General features: G+C 46.5%; 1 protein-coding gene across 1 annotated transcript in view; it reads left to right on the top strand.

Moving 5' to 3' along the window:
* AIFM1 (apoptosis inducing factor mitochondria associated 1) overlaps positions 1-15169 on the top strand; it is a 135281-nt gene that overhangs the window by 83466 nt on the left and 36646 nt on the right. The window contains 2 exon segments of the mRNA XM_029607178.1: positions 4210-4286; positions 5366-5474. Of these exon segments, the coding sequence (XP_029463038.1) occupies positions 4210-4286; positions 5366-5474 (186 nt within the window).

The raw sequence follows: 15169 nt of genomic DNA, 5'->3' as shown, positions 1-15169 counted from the left end.
GCTAAACTTTCATTGTGAAAGAATAACCATAGAAATATTCCAAAAGACATTAAGAATAAGAAACCAGAACGTCTTCACATCCTTTGCCGTAGCAAACTCAGATTAGCTCTAGTTCAAAAAATTGTCTTAACTAGGCCCATAATAAGTTAGAGCCCATGTGTCTAATCACAGTAGCTGAATTGATTCTAATTCTCCTGGATGAAGAATCAAGCTGTTTGTGTTGTATGGCATGAATATGAAGCAGCGGTCAAAACATGCCAAACATGTAGCTGCAGAAAGAACTCTGATTTGTATATTTTTAGACAGCAGAATGTGAAAAATGTACAAGGGAGTGAAGACTTTTTTTACAAGGTACTGTGCGTATATCTCTATAAACAGATGTCCTCACCCAAGGACTTCCTTTATGATTCCCAGTGTATCAAGTAGTACTGTCTATAAATGCATCCAGCAAAGGTTGGAGAGCTTACTTCAGTGCTTCGTAGACCCCAGGGAGTGTGGTCTGAAACAGAAACGTTTCTTACAGAAAAAGATAAATGATCAATGATTATAGAATACAAGACAATACAAAAAGCAAACAAGTTAACACATCACAAATCATGCATCTCCAAAAGTAACTATATCAGGCTGAGGCAGAAAAAATTAGGAGAAATAAGGAAATTAAACAAAACCAAAGAAACCAGCCTAATGTGAGTCACGGGCAGTATTACATCAGTAAGGATCAAAATAAGACCTAAACCTAATGGGATCCAGGAGGAAAGGCTACAACACTCCTGGAATTGGTAAAGGACTTGAGTTTTTCAGGAAGGAAAAACACAGAGCAATCATTCTGATACCTAACTACACATTTAAAAGGATATCTGAGAACAAAGGAACATCCTAAGTAAATAGCCTGTGACCTGAGAGCAAGAAAATCTTTCCTTCTCTCCTGGATGGAATGTGTGAAATCAGGAAAAATACAGATCTGCCCATAAAACAAAGAGGAAATATTCTTGAAATATATTTTCATCACTTCACTTAAGTCCTATTCAGAAATAAAAGAAACAAGCAACATGGAGTGCTCAATCTCAGCACCAGAATTTTCAAGAAAATCTGTCAAATTTGCAATATTAGAAAATTGAGCAGATTGAGACTGCTGAGCACTCACTCTATTAACAGAGGGAAGAAAATAAGGTTTGTTAATAGAAGGAACCTTATCTGAGTCAAAGTGAAGAATCTCAACCAAATATTTCTTAAGAGTAAGATAAGGATTCTCTCCCACCACCCTAAGAAAGTTCAAAAAACACAATTTCAGATGCCTGATGTGATTTTCAAGAAGTTCAATTCTACGAGAAAGATTGTTCTGATATCTTAACCACAGAAGAGTTAAAAGTTTGAATATCACTAATTGCCGTTTCAGTAGTCAAAATCTTAGACTTCATTTCCACAAGTTGAGAATAAAAATTATTCCCCATATTATCCACCTTGTTAGAAAAAACGATCAATCTTTGTGTTGTAATCCTTCAAAGAACTTCCAAAGCCTGCTATCAAGTCCCAAATAGCGTCGAGAGTGACCACCGCCGACTTAGCTGGAAAATGGAAGGACTCACCAGGGGACACGTGTCAGACCTGCAGTACCGACCGGTAATAGAATCGATGACTCTGTCGGCTCTCCCTGTCCACAACAGGTATGGAAGAAACCAGGCAAGCCGGAAATCTTAGACCCTCTGAGTCTTCCAGCAGTGATGCTGGTAATGGCTGCTCAAATCCTACTCTTCCAGACTCTCCCCTTGTCGCAGGCACAGAATGGATGCATTCCTGAAGCGCCTCAGATGGCGGGGGGAGGGAGGGCAGATCTCAGCTGGTGGAAGGCAAAGATCCAGGAGACTGAGAAACTTCACCAGGTGAGACGAACGCTCCTTTGCTCATGCTCACAGCAGAGCCAGCAGTCCCCATTTGCACTGCCGAATCTGGTAAGAAAGATGGCATAAGCTGCTGCCCAGATAGGAGAGGTACTTTGGGGGGGGGCGGGGGTGCATGCCCCTCGTACCCTCCATTTCCTCTTAGAAGGCATAACTCTGAAGAAATCAAATACTAAGAAAAAAGGACAGAGCAGGGTCTTGACCCAGTTTTCATCTTCACTCGAGCAAGAGAATCTTGATCTAGACAATCCGGTGGCCATGTTCTAAATGAAAAAACAAGGGTGCACGGTTTCAGACACCTCTGAATGAAGGCTATGAAATCCTGAGTGGGCCTACCACCACAGCTCTTAAGTGCAAGCGACTAATATACTGTGCATCCAGGGCATGCTTGCAGACTGACTCAGCAGAATCCTTCAACCCTATGAATGATCCCTAGCTCAGAGAATCATGGAGAATTTGGTTTTATTTGTTGATGAAATCGGAAGGTCAGTCCTGTTCCATATAAATTAGCTCCTGATGTTTTTGCACTAAACAGGCATGTTGGTCTGCTCTATGCGTACTCTCCAATCCCCCTCATTTCCAGGACTATCTGGAAGATTCAACAGGACAAGACAATGGGCATCTTTATAGTCCTGGCTTGATAGCATCAGATGTGGTATCCTTACCTCCTCAGTTGGTCAATCCAGATAACGATCCAATTCTCATCTTCCTGGAGGAAGGAAACCATTGCCTCATAAATCTCCCGCTCTTATAGTATGGATGTTGAGCGCACAGTATTGTCTTCCCTGCTACTTTCCAAGGATGTGAAGGATATTCTGATGTAGGTAACTGTCCGCCAGGAGATCTTAGTTTCATTTGGAAGAGGTGAGCTCCATAATGTGAGGCTGGCACACTGGATCCCTTCACATGTGGTTCCAGAGACCACCCCTAGTATCTGTTATGCCTGTCGCCATCAGGCCTCAGCACTTCTTCAAGGTGCATCTTTGTAACATTGTAGAGTATCAGTCAAGTAGATGGAAAACCTGTATCTCTTTATCTCTTGGTTTCTAAGTTTATGAAGGGACTATGGCATATCCCACTTCTTCTAGTCAGTAAGCGAACAATTCTGTGTGATCTAAATGCGGTCCTTGCCCAGATTATAAAACCTCCCTTTGAACTACTCAAGTCAGTGGATCAAAATTTCTCATCTGGAAGACATTGTTCTTTGTGGTTGTCACTTTGGCACAAAAAGTGAGCAAATTACTGGCTCTCGTCTATTTGCCCTACCTACAGTTTTTCCACAACAAAAGTTCTCCAACTTATCCTATATTTCTCTTAAGAATGGTTTCTGCGCTGTACATCAACCAAGCTATAGTGCTTTCTGCATTCTTTCCAAGACCTCATATACACAAGGGAAGAACTCACTCCTTGCACTGTAAGAAAGATTTAGCTTATCACTTTAAGACTCAACCTCTCCATCATGCATCTCAATTGTTTCTTTTTGATCCTATAGACTGGGAAGAACAGTAGCCAAAAGAACTCTTTTCAGTTGGGTAGTGGACTGTATTGCACACTTCTGCATTTTAGCTGGATTACAATTTACAGATTTTGCCAATGTTCATAAAGTATGAGCCATGCCTGTCTCAATGACTTAACTCAGCGCCTCTTCTAATTGAATATGTTTGGAATGTTGCTACTTAGTTGTCCAGTCACACCTTCACATCCCACCACTGTCTGAACAGTATGTCCTAAGGAGACATTATCTTTGGACAAACAATTCAGTGCAGCCTGTATAACCAGGTCCGTTCTCCAGATTATTTGCAAGAAAAAGAAAAAAAAAATCAGGAGTTTCTGTAAATTGCAATTGCCATGTCGACCCTCAGTTTGGGACTTCCTACTGTTACAACTGATTTTAATCCTGCTTAGCAGTGGAGAAAGCAAAGTTGTTTACCTGAAACAAGGGTTCTCAGTAGACAACAGGATAAATCAGTTATATGTGTATTACCTGTTGACTTTCTGGAGAGTCTACTGCTATGCTAAGCTCTGGAAGAGAGCTTAATTGCTCTCTTCCAGACATAATTGCTGGCACATTGCTCATGTGCCAGCAATTATGTACGCAAACTCCTATGGATGCTCAGAAACTGTTTGAGTTCTGAAAGCTGGTCTGCATTGGTGCTGTTGAATATCACCATCCCACCCCCGTTATGGCTGATTTTTCCTGCCATCCATGGAGAACATCTTTAACAGGTAAGCAACTTTGATTTTTCACTTATATATTTACCTGCTCATTTCATTATCTCTTCTGTCTCTTGCCTCCTCACTCATCCCCTAGGTGGTACTCCACGAAATCTCCCATCCATTGAAAGAGCAGGAAAAGAAGTGAAACAGAGGACAACACTGTTTAGACGGGTAACACCCCAGGCTCCATTTTCATTTGATCTGTGTGCAAACATGTCTGTCTGGATAGAAAACCTTTTCATTTATAATTATTTCATAGGACTCATTTGCTTGGAGCAATGCATCTAAATTTGTTTTCCTGCATGGACAGTGATGTTGCCCAATGTAAGCTAAATAGAACATTCAGTTTAATTCTGAGCAAACGGATTGGCTGGAATACAGGTTTTTAGAAGTACCATAATACACTCTTAATTGTTTGGAATATGTATGTGCATGTAATTCTTTCTTACAATTATGAAAAACATTCATTTTAATAGTGATGATCAATTGCGGAAAAGGCAGTTAGTTAGACCCTACATTGCAAACTCTTCAGAAAAGTGCTAACTGTAAAATTAAGCTGCTGCAACTTTGCATTCAAATCCTACTGAAGTTGCAATATTTTAGTGCTTTTTTGCTGTGCTCTGCACTATTTGCCTTATTTTTGTCTAAGGCAAAGCTTTTGCAGTCCAAAATTAAGCCAATAGCAAAACACAGCCAATGCTACTCCAACCAAATCTTAAAACTCCCAGCAACTGAATGACAAGTAGGCAGTGACAAACATACAAAGCATATGCTGCATTGCCAATGAATAGATACAAAAGAGGGGGATATATGTTATAAAGCAGAGTTAGGGATGGAAATGAACCCCAGAGTTGGGAAGAAGATGATATATACCATGCGTTAATGTCTCTTTCCAGCATTATCTCCTCGTATTTCTGCAACATACAAGAAAATTAGTGAAATTTCAATCTTAAATCAAACTTCTCTTTTTTGCATGTTGTAGCAGGCTGGGAAAGTCTATCCTGTTGTGCTTTTCTTTTGATGTTCTAGAATGTGACGTTACTGGTTTGTTATATTGTGGAGAAAGAGCAAAAGAAATATCTTCCTTTCTTTATGCGGTGTGTTTCTATAGGAGCCAAGAATGCATGAGGATTCATGCACATTTGCGTGTCAAGCCCTAAATAACTGGTTTATACTTGCACTGTATGTCATGGAATAATTATCATTGTCAGTGTACCAAACTAATGTGATTCTGGGTTGCTGTCTTGTAGATTGAAGACTTTAAGTCCCTGGACAAAATTTCAAAAGAAGTGAAGTCCATTACTATTATTGGTGGGGGATTCTTGGGTAGCGAGCTGGCCTGTGCTTTGGGAAGAAGAGGTAAGATTGGCATTTTCATATAATCTGCATAACTATTGCACAGGGGACCAGTATGACAATATACTTTTGCTTTCCTGCATGTCCAGCTGCATTGCATTGCTATGATGAGTCTTACAGAGACTGTGCTTTAGTCATTGTCCAGTGTCTGCATTGAACAGAGTAAATGGCAAAAACCCTAAAGTTAGCTTGATAACTTGTTCAGTATATTCAGCAGGATAAACATAAACATAAACATAAAAAAACCCCAAACAAACCTAAGTTCCCTGTATGTACCCGGATCAGTCCAGACTGTGGGTTGAGCCCTCCTGTCCAGCAGATGGAAATAGACTAAAACTGAAAGGGTATCCCATATCAGGACAGAGCCTACCCTGCATCCCTTCAGTATTCGTCTGTCTCCAGCAGATGCAGGCAGCTAAACCTGCGGTTCCCCTTCTTAGCTCCTTATCTTGTTCCTTCGGGAATCTTATTTTTCTTTCTTTGTGGATCAAGCAAGTATTAATTCTTTCTATGTAAAAAAGAAAAAAAAAGGGATTTCTATATTTTCTAGGAGACAGTTTCTGTCTCCTTGCTCTGCTAGGGGCCTAGGCTTCCTTTCCCAGTGACCTCAGGGGTGATACTAGTGGTCCAGTCACTCCCTCTTGGCTAGCTGTCCACTTAGTTAATCCCTCTGCTGTGTTAAAAAAAAAAAAAAAAATATTTGAAAGTAAGAAACCTTTTTGTTTGTTACTTTTGAGAACCGTGGACAGCTCCGGAAGCGTGCAGGTTCATTCTCTGCCTCCGCTGCTTGGCTGGCTCAGCTGATTTCTCCCTCAGAGCGCTTTTTTTTTCTCAGAAGCTGATGCCGCGTTCTAATGTCTGTGGGACCTGCGGGGAGCCTGCCACGAGGCTTTCTCGTGCCGGTCTCTGCTCCGGGTGCCTGCTGGGTGGGGAGGTCCCCTCCTTGGCATCCCCGACTACAGCGACCCGAGGACCCACTAAACGCTGCATGGCCAGGCCGTTCCCGGCCTGAAAAACCACTGGAACGGCAGCCATTTTGGAAGATTTTTCTGATGCTGAAACAAGACTGCAGGGAGGAGGTGAGCCAGATTCCACCCGATTTGAGCCCTCCTCATACTCCGGAGGATGTGTCTGACCCCCAGGAAATCAAAGTTTTGTTTTTCCATGGAGTTTGTGCTTCTCATGCACAAATCTTTTTTGGCCAGTCTGCAGGAGGAGGAGGATCCCCTCCCTGGGCCCTCACCCTCTAAGACCCCGCGGATTTCCCCTCCGCAACCTCCGAAGGAGCAGGAAGGGCAGGGCTCCGTCAGGGTGCGGGTGGTCCTGGGGTCCCATCTCCTCCGGACCCTTTGCATCCGCTGTCAGTCCCTGACCCAGATCCGGATTCTGAACTGCTACTCCCCCCCCCCCCCCCCCCCCCCCCCAGAGGGGGATGATCCTCGGATACTTCGCATATTTCAAAGGAAGGAACTGGATCCTCTTATTCCCTTCATATTGCAGGAGTTGGGAATCGAGGTGCCCCCTGAGGATACTATTATGGCTACGATGCCTCCTAATGCGGACCTGGTCGTGGCGGGACTCAGGGCTCCCCCGCGTACGTTTGCCTTCCATCCCATGCACAAGCTGATACTTCTCCGGGAATGGGAGTCTGTGGAGGCAGGTCTCCGAGTGGGTAGGGGTATGGATAAGCTCTACCCTCTCCCTGAGGACTGCTTGAATATGCTTAAGATGCCTAAAGTGGATTCCTCGGTTTCTGCAGTTACCAAGCACACCACCATTCCGGTGGTGGGGGCTACGGCTTTGATGGATGTTCAGGACCGTAAATTGGAATTCTATCTAAAGCGCATCTTTGAAGTCTTGTCCCTGGGGGTCCTGGCGACAATCTGCAGCAGTCTCATGCAGCAGGCAAGTCTTAGGGTGGGTTCAGCAATTACTCAGCACTCAAGACCTCCCATCTGCAGAAAACGCAATTGCGTATGGGGCTAATGCCCTCTACGATCTCCTCTGGGTGCATGGTCTCAGCCAGGCGTCTCTTCTTGCTGAGAAACTGGTCTGCAGATTCTTCTTCTAAGGCGCAGTTAGGCACTCTCCCCTTCAAGGGTCAGTTGCTTTTTGGTGAGGACCTAGAGCAGCTTATTAAATCTCTGGGAGAGAATAAAGTTCACAAGCTGCCAGAGGACCGTCCGAAACAGTCTTTCCCTCTCGCACTCGCTTTAGAGGTCAACATAGGTATAATACCAGAGCACGGGGTTCCTTTCTGAGAGGCCGTGCTTCCAGATCCCAATCCTGGTCTCATTCCTTTCGTGGATGGCGACCTTTCCGGGATAGTAGCCAGCAACACTCGGCCGCAAAGTCCTCCTTCCAGTGAAATATGGCCAGCCCATTCCTCTGCTCTAAACTTAGGTGGACGACTGTCCCTGTTTCTCGAGGAATGGGTCAAGATGATAATGGACCAGTGGGTCCTAGAGGTAATAGAAAAAGGCTATGCATTAGAATTTGCTCGAGATCTCCCGGACCTTCACCCACACTCCCCATGCGGAAGTTGGAAGAAACCTGCAGTAGACCAGACCCTGTGCAGACTGCTGGAACTGGGGGCCATAGTCCCAGTTCCGGTGAAGGAACAAGGATCCGGCCAATATTCCATCTACTTCGTGGTCCCCAAGAAGGGGGCTCCTTTCGTCCAATTTTGAATCTCAACCGGGCTCTCAAGGTTCCCCATTTTTGAATGGAAACCCTGAGGGCCGTAATAGCAGCGGTTCGCTCAGGGGAATTCCTGGCATCGCTCGACCTGATGGAGGCCTACTTGCGCTTTCCGAATTGCTACAACTATCAGCGAAACCGTCGGTTCGAGATACTGGGCCAACATTTCGAGCACTCCCATTCGGTCTAGCCACAGCGCCGAGCACTTTCACCAATGTCATGGTGGTCGTGGCGGCCGCCCTTTGTCGAGACGGAGTACTGGTACATCCCTACCTGGACGATTAGCTCATCTGGGCCAAATCCGGAGTCTCTGCGAGCTGGCGGTCAGCAGGGTCCTGGCTGCTCTGACCTCCCTGGGTTGAATCATCAACTTTCCTAAGAGCAAGCTTCTGCCTTCCCAGACCCTGGAATTCTTGGGAGCGCGGTTCAACACTCGAGTCGGCAAAGTCTTCCTCCCAGACTCGTGAGCGCTCAAACTTAGGGACCAAGTGCGCTCGTTTCTCTCTCTCGAGCTGCCCACGGCCTGGGACTACCTTCAGGTTTTGGGCTTCATGGCCTCCACTATCGATCTGGTTCCTTGGGCTTTTGTGCATATGTATCCGTTATAGAAAGCTTTGCTGTCCCACTTGAAGCTGATGTTGGAGCAGTTTCAGATGCCTCTCCCGCTGCCCGAGTCTATCGTCGCCGAACTGCAATGGTGCATCTCGCCTGCCCACCTGCAGAAGGGGGGTGTCCCTTCAGATGCCACAGTGAATCGTTGTCATGATGGATGCCAGTCTCTGCGGCTGGGGAGCAGTGTGCCAGACCCAGTCTACTCAAGGCTACTGGTCTCCAGCCCAATCTCGCTGGCACATCAACCGATTGGAAGCTCAGGCGGTACGCCTGGCTCGCAGGACCTTTCTCCCCCTGCTCCATCACAAGGCGGTACGGATTCTCTTGGACAACTCCACAACAGTGGCCTACATTAATCGACAGGGAGGCACCAGGAGTTGCCTGGTGGCTCTGGAAGCCAGCAAGCTCTTTGCTTGGGCGGAGCATCACCTAGAGCGCCTAGCAGCGTCCTACATAGCGGGGAAAGAGAATATTCAAGCCGATTTACTCAGTCGTCAGACATTAGATCCTGGTGAGTGGGAGTTGTCAGACAAGGCGATGAATCTGATTGTCCGCATGTGGGGTCCCCCACATCTGGATCTGATGGCCACAATGCGAAGGCGCCTCAGTTCTTCAGTCGCAGAAGGGAATATTGCGCGAAAGGAGTGGATGCGCTGGTCCTCCCCTGGCCTCGAGACGTTCTCCTATACGTGTTCCCTCCTTGGCCACTGGTGGGCAAAGTGCTCCGAAGAATTGAGCTCCATCAGGGTCCCGTCATTCTAGTGGCTCCAGAGTGGCCTTGCAGACCGTCGTTCACGGATCTAGTAAACCTATTGACGGATGGCCCTCTCTGCCTCGGTCATCTATCCCTCCTTCGGCAGGGTCCCATATTTTTCGATCAGGCAGATCGCTTTTGTCTAGCGGCCTGGCTTTTGAATGGCGGAGATTGAAAAAGAAGGGATATAAGGAAGAGGTTATATCCATGCTCTTAAGAGCCTGGAAGCAGGCTACCTGTCTCGCTTATGTCCGGGTCTGGAAGGTTTTCGAGAACGCGTGTGCCGCTTCGGGAGTGTCAGCCCGTAACGCTCTGGTTTCTCAGTTCCTTTCTTTCTTACAGAATGGCCTCTCCAAAGGATTGTCTGTCAGTTCCGTGCGGGTACAGGTCTCCGCCCTAGGCTCCCTCCTCGGCAACATTGATGGTTACTCTGTGGCAACTCATCCGGATGTCGTTCGTTTCCTCAAAGGGGCCAAACATTTGACGCCACTGGTACGGGCTATTTGTCCCTCGTGGAGTCTTAACTTGGTCCTTCGGGTTCTCTGTGAAGCTCCCTTGGAGCCTCTACGGAGGGCTACACTTAAAGATTTGATCCTTAAGACTGTGTTCCTGGTGTTCATTTGTTCTGCCGGACGAGTTTCGGAGCTTCAAGCTTTGTCGTGCAGGGAACCTTTCCTACGTTTTTCTGATTCAGGAGTGTCTCTCAGGATGGTCCCCTCCTTCTTGCCAAAGGTCATGTCTCCCTTTCGCATCAGTCAGTAGAACTTCCAGCTTTTTCTTCTGAGGACGTTGCGCGTGAATCGGGGGGTGATCTACGCCTCCTGGATGTGAAACTAGTTTTGCTCCGTTATCTCCAGGTGACGAATGAGTTTCGGATCTCAGATCACCTGTTTGTCCTGTGGAGTGGCCCAAATAAGGGAAATAAGGCATCAAAGACCACTATTGCACGGTGGCTTAAGGAAGCTATTGCCTACAACTGTAAGGGCCGACCGGTTCCGGAAGGCTTAAAGGCCCACTCCTTACGTTCTCAAGCCACTTCTTGGGCGGAGAGTCAGTCGGTCTCTCCGCAGGAAATATGCAGGGCAGCTTCTTGGAAATCTCTGCATACCTTTGCTCGTCATTACCGCCTCGATGTACAGGCTCCAGTTTTTGGCTCCTTAGGGTAGCAGGTTCTTCGAGTGGGACTGTCTTGGTCCCACCCTGTTTAGGGAAGCTTTGGTACATCCCACAGTCTGGACTGATCCGGGTACGTACAGGGAAAGAAAAATTGGTTCTTACCTGCTAATTTTCGTCCCTATAGTTCCACTGATCAGTCCAGACACCCTCCCGTGCTAGATCTGTTTTCGTCCACTCAAAGTTTCCTTCCTTTGCAGATTTTCTGGATACCTGGATTTTGTTCTTATCGTGCTTAATTGTGATTAAAGGCACCGGAAGCATCTATCAGATGACAATGAGAATTAATCTTTATGCAAGAGTGTTGTTCATATAGAATTCTTTCAATGGTTCAATTGTTCAATTAATTCAATTTTTCAGTTTTCTTGTTCTTAACTTGCTTGATCTTTGGGGAGTTATATCTGCTTTGAAATTACTTTATACTGAAGGGATGCAGCTTAGGCTCTGTCCTGATATGGGATACCCTTTCAGTTTTAGTCTGTCTCTATCTGCTGTACAGGAGGCTCAACCCACGGTCTGGACTGATCCGTGGTACTACAGGAATGAAAATTAGCAGGTAAGAACCAATTTTCCTTTGCGAGCCGCCTGGCCCCCCCCCCCCCCCCACCACCACGTGTATCTCCCATCCTCACCCTTGGATATCCCAACAAGCTGGCCCAACCCTTTAAACCTGGGAAACTCGCCATGGCCCGGGCCTCCCCCTTGCTAACCCCCCCCCCCCAAAAAAAAATAACCTTATAATATCCCTCTTCTGCTTCCCTCTACTGTCATTCCCCCTCCTCCACCTCTGCCTGACACCCTCCCATCCACCCGTTACCTCAAAAAATGGCCCCTCTTCTGTGTTCCGGGACCACTGTTCTCAGCGATCCTGGCCATTTCCTGCATAACTTAAGTCTATTACCTAAGTAACTCTTCCACCCGCAGGAAGACTCTGAAGCAGGTCTAAAGTTATCTGGCTAACCTAGCCAGATATACCCAATATTTGGCTAGGTTAGCTGGATAACTCAACCCCTGACTGGAATGCCACACATTGAAACACCCCTTTTTTATCCAGCTAAATTGTAGCTGGGTAACTAGTTAATCAGCAGGTTGAAATACAGCACTGTGGAAATGCAATGCTGAATAGATGAATATCAGCTACGTTATGACAGAGGTTTGAACATAAAGGAGAAGTTGTGTTCCTCATTACCTGGATCATGCTTTCACCTGAACTGAATGCATAGCTGCCAAAGGCCAAGCCAGTCTGGAATGGCATTTTGCAAAAGTCTTAGTTGAGGCCATGATTTGCAAAATAAGTTCTTGTTCATACCTGGATCAGTCCAGACTCCTGGACTTTGCCTCCCTTCCAGTAGATGACGACAGACAAAGTTTTACTGACAATGCCATATAACCTGATGAGCCAGCTGCAGTCTCTCAGTATTTCTCTGTCTCCAGCAGATGGTAGAGGTGCAAATCCTGCAATCTTAAAAAAAAGATTTTTAGGGTTCCTCCCAGGAGGTTGCTAGGCCCTAGTGGAGCTATCTCTTTTAGTACTGAGCTGGACGAGCAGGAGGTTGGAAATCCTTGCCTGGCTCAGTACTTTTGCCGTCTGGAGTGGACAACTGGTGGTGCCAGTTCCCTCCCTCCCAGGAGAACTCTTGGCATCCTGCAGCACTTTAGCTTCATAGGGAAGAACCCTTTTTTTCTTCAGCTTTTCTCTGATTAAAGTTTGAAAAAAAAAAAAAGGAGAGAAAGCAAGCCAGTCAGCAAAGCGGTGGCAGTATTATAGCAGCCAAAAGGCTGCGGAGGTAACGGCCAAGTTTTTTGGTGGTGGTGGAGTTTTCAGACAGCAGTGCTCTTTAGCCATGTGGTCAGACTTACTCGTCTGGTGCGGCTTCTTGTCAGTCGGCTGGCATGTGGCAGTGCTTGCCACTCATGCGGCGATGTGTACTCGTGACTCTCGCGCACCGGACTCTGCTCCTGATTCTTCTCGTGGGAAGAGGGTGAGTCGAGGCCAGCGGAGGAAGCGTCAGAGTGGCAAAGCAAGCAGAAAACCGGTGCAGGAGCACCTCAGAAGACTGCACATACCTTCCCGTCAGGTATGGGTACTGCGGTCATGTTTCCTTCAGCCAAAGGGGCTTCAGTGACTTTGAGGGGGGGTCAGAGGATTTTCCTCCTCCTTTGTCTCCAGCAGGTCAGAGCCCTGCAAGCAGGAAGGACCTGATTCAGATGAAGAGGGGGTTCTCCTCAGAGATGAGTCTGAGGACCCTGCAGTGTTTTCCTCCAAGTTTGTGCTGCTTAGGCATAAAGCATACTTGGCTAGGAAAGCAGCTGGGAGGCAGTCAGCTCGGTTTCATGGATCCATTGGACAGCATGCTGGTAAAAGACCTAGGAGTTCAAGGGATCAGATTCCTAGGCGGGCAGAAAACCAAACAGATAGCCTTGGCCAGGAATCTAGTGGAGCTAAGTCCTCGCAATGAAGCGAGGCTACTCCACTCCTCTGTTCCTCCTGTTGGAGGGAGTCTGACTCTGTTTTACGAGGATTGAGCCAAAATCTCAACAGTCCAGTGGGTCCTAGGCGTGATAAGAGATGGTTATGCATTAGAATTCTCTTGGCCGCTTTGAGAATTGTTCATGGTCTTCCCTTGCACTCCATTCAGCAAAAGGAAAGTGATACAAGAAACTGTGGATCATTTACAGAGGCTGCGAGCTATCATTCCTGTGCCTACAGGGGAAAAAGAACAGGAAGGTAATCCATATATTTAATGATACCACAAAAGAAAAGGTCCTTCCGTTCGATTTGGATTTAAAAAAGGTGAATATGGCTGTCAGGGTTCCTCGTTTTCACATGGAAGCCCTGCACTCTGTCTTTGCAGCAGTGCACAAAGGAGAGTTTCTGGCTTCAGTTTTGTGCCTTCCTTTTGGTATGGCAACAGCTCCGCGTACATTTACGATGGTGATTGTGGCAGTGGTGCTCAGAAAGAAAGGTATTCTGGTTCACCGTATCTGGATGACTGGCTCATTCGGGCAAAGTCTGAAGTCCTCTATAGTCAAGCGGTGTCTCAGGTCCTGCAGCAGTTGAGGTCTGTAGACTAGATAGGGTGAGAACTTTGCGCCAGATTCACCATTATTGTTATTGTTCAATGTTCTTTGTATTATGAATGTATTATATGTTATTGTTCAATGTTCTTTGTAAAAAAACCCCGATCTGACTTCCCAGACCAGGGCTATCTTTTCGTTCCATGTAAACCGGACTGATTTGTATTGTATACAGGAATTCCGGTATATAAAAATTAAAAATAAATAAATAAATAAATCTCAGGTTCTGGAATTCTTAGGAGCGTGCTTCTCACTGAAGGTCGCATTCTCAAGCCGCAGACACAGATTCTCAACACTGTTGAATGCTGCGGTGCCCAGGGTCTGGGGCTACCTTCAGGTTCTAGGCTCTATGGCAACAAGGTTGGAGCTAGTTCCTTGGGCTTTTGCACACATGTGACTTCCTTTAGAACATAAGAAATTGCCATGCTGGGTCAGACCAAGGGTCCATCAAGCCCAGCATCCTGTTTCCAACAGAGGCCAATCCAGGCCACAAGAACCTGGCAAGTACCCAAACACTAAGAAGATCCCATGCTACTGACGCAATTAATAGCAGAGACCATTCCCTAAGTCAGCTTGATTAATAGCAGTTAATGGACTTCTCCTCTAAGAACTTATCCAAACCTTTTTTAAACCCAGCTACACTAACTGCACTAACCACATCCTCTGGCAACAAATTCCAGAGCTTAATTGTGCGTTGAGTGAAAGAATTTTCTCCGATTAGTCTTAAATGTGCTACTTGCCAACTTTGTCAGAACAGTTTCATCTTCCGCTGTCTCTCTAGGAGGCTACCAGGTCAAGTCTTTCATGATGGCTTGGTTGGGCCCATCTGAGTCGCGGAGTGGACTTGGATGTTCCAGTCTGGGTGGTAGTTACCACCAATGCCAGTCTCACCAGATGGGGTGCGGTGTGCCAGAGTCAAATCGGCCCAGGGGCAATGGTTCAAGGACGAGGTGCCCTGGTCTATCAATCGTTTGGAAATGAGGGTGGTGTGTGTTTCATGTTGCTTGCCTTTCTGCCTCAATTATGCGACCGCCCAGTGTTGCATCTTGTCGGACAACGCGACCACAGTGGCTTATATCAATCGACAAGCGGGAACCAAGAATCTGGAGGTCCAGGAAGCCCAGGAGTTGTTTCTCTGGGTGGAACAGCATCTGGCATTGCTAGTGGTGTCCCATATAGCTGGATTGGACAGTGTTGAAGCAGATTTTCTCAGTCACCAGAGGCTGGACCCCGGGGAGTGGGATCTATCAGAGGAGATAATGGCTCTTCTGTGTCGCAGGTGGGGCATTCCATGCCTGGACTTTATTGCATCGCAACAGAATGCCAAGGTGGTCTGCTGCTTCAGTTGCAAAAGATAGCACTGGGCAGAAGGAGTAGATGC

Source organism: Rhinatrema bivittatum, chromosome 6 (genome assembly GCF_901001135.1).
Source record: "Rhinatrema bivittatum chromosome 6, aRhiBiv1.1, whole genome shotgun sequence".
NCBI classification, from domain to species: domain Eukaryota; kingdom Metazoa; phylum Chordata; class Amphibia; order Gymnophiona; family Rhinatrematidae; genus Rhinatrema; species Rhinatrema bivittatum.
This window is presented reverse-complemented; position numbering and strand designations above follow the sequence as displayed.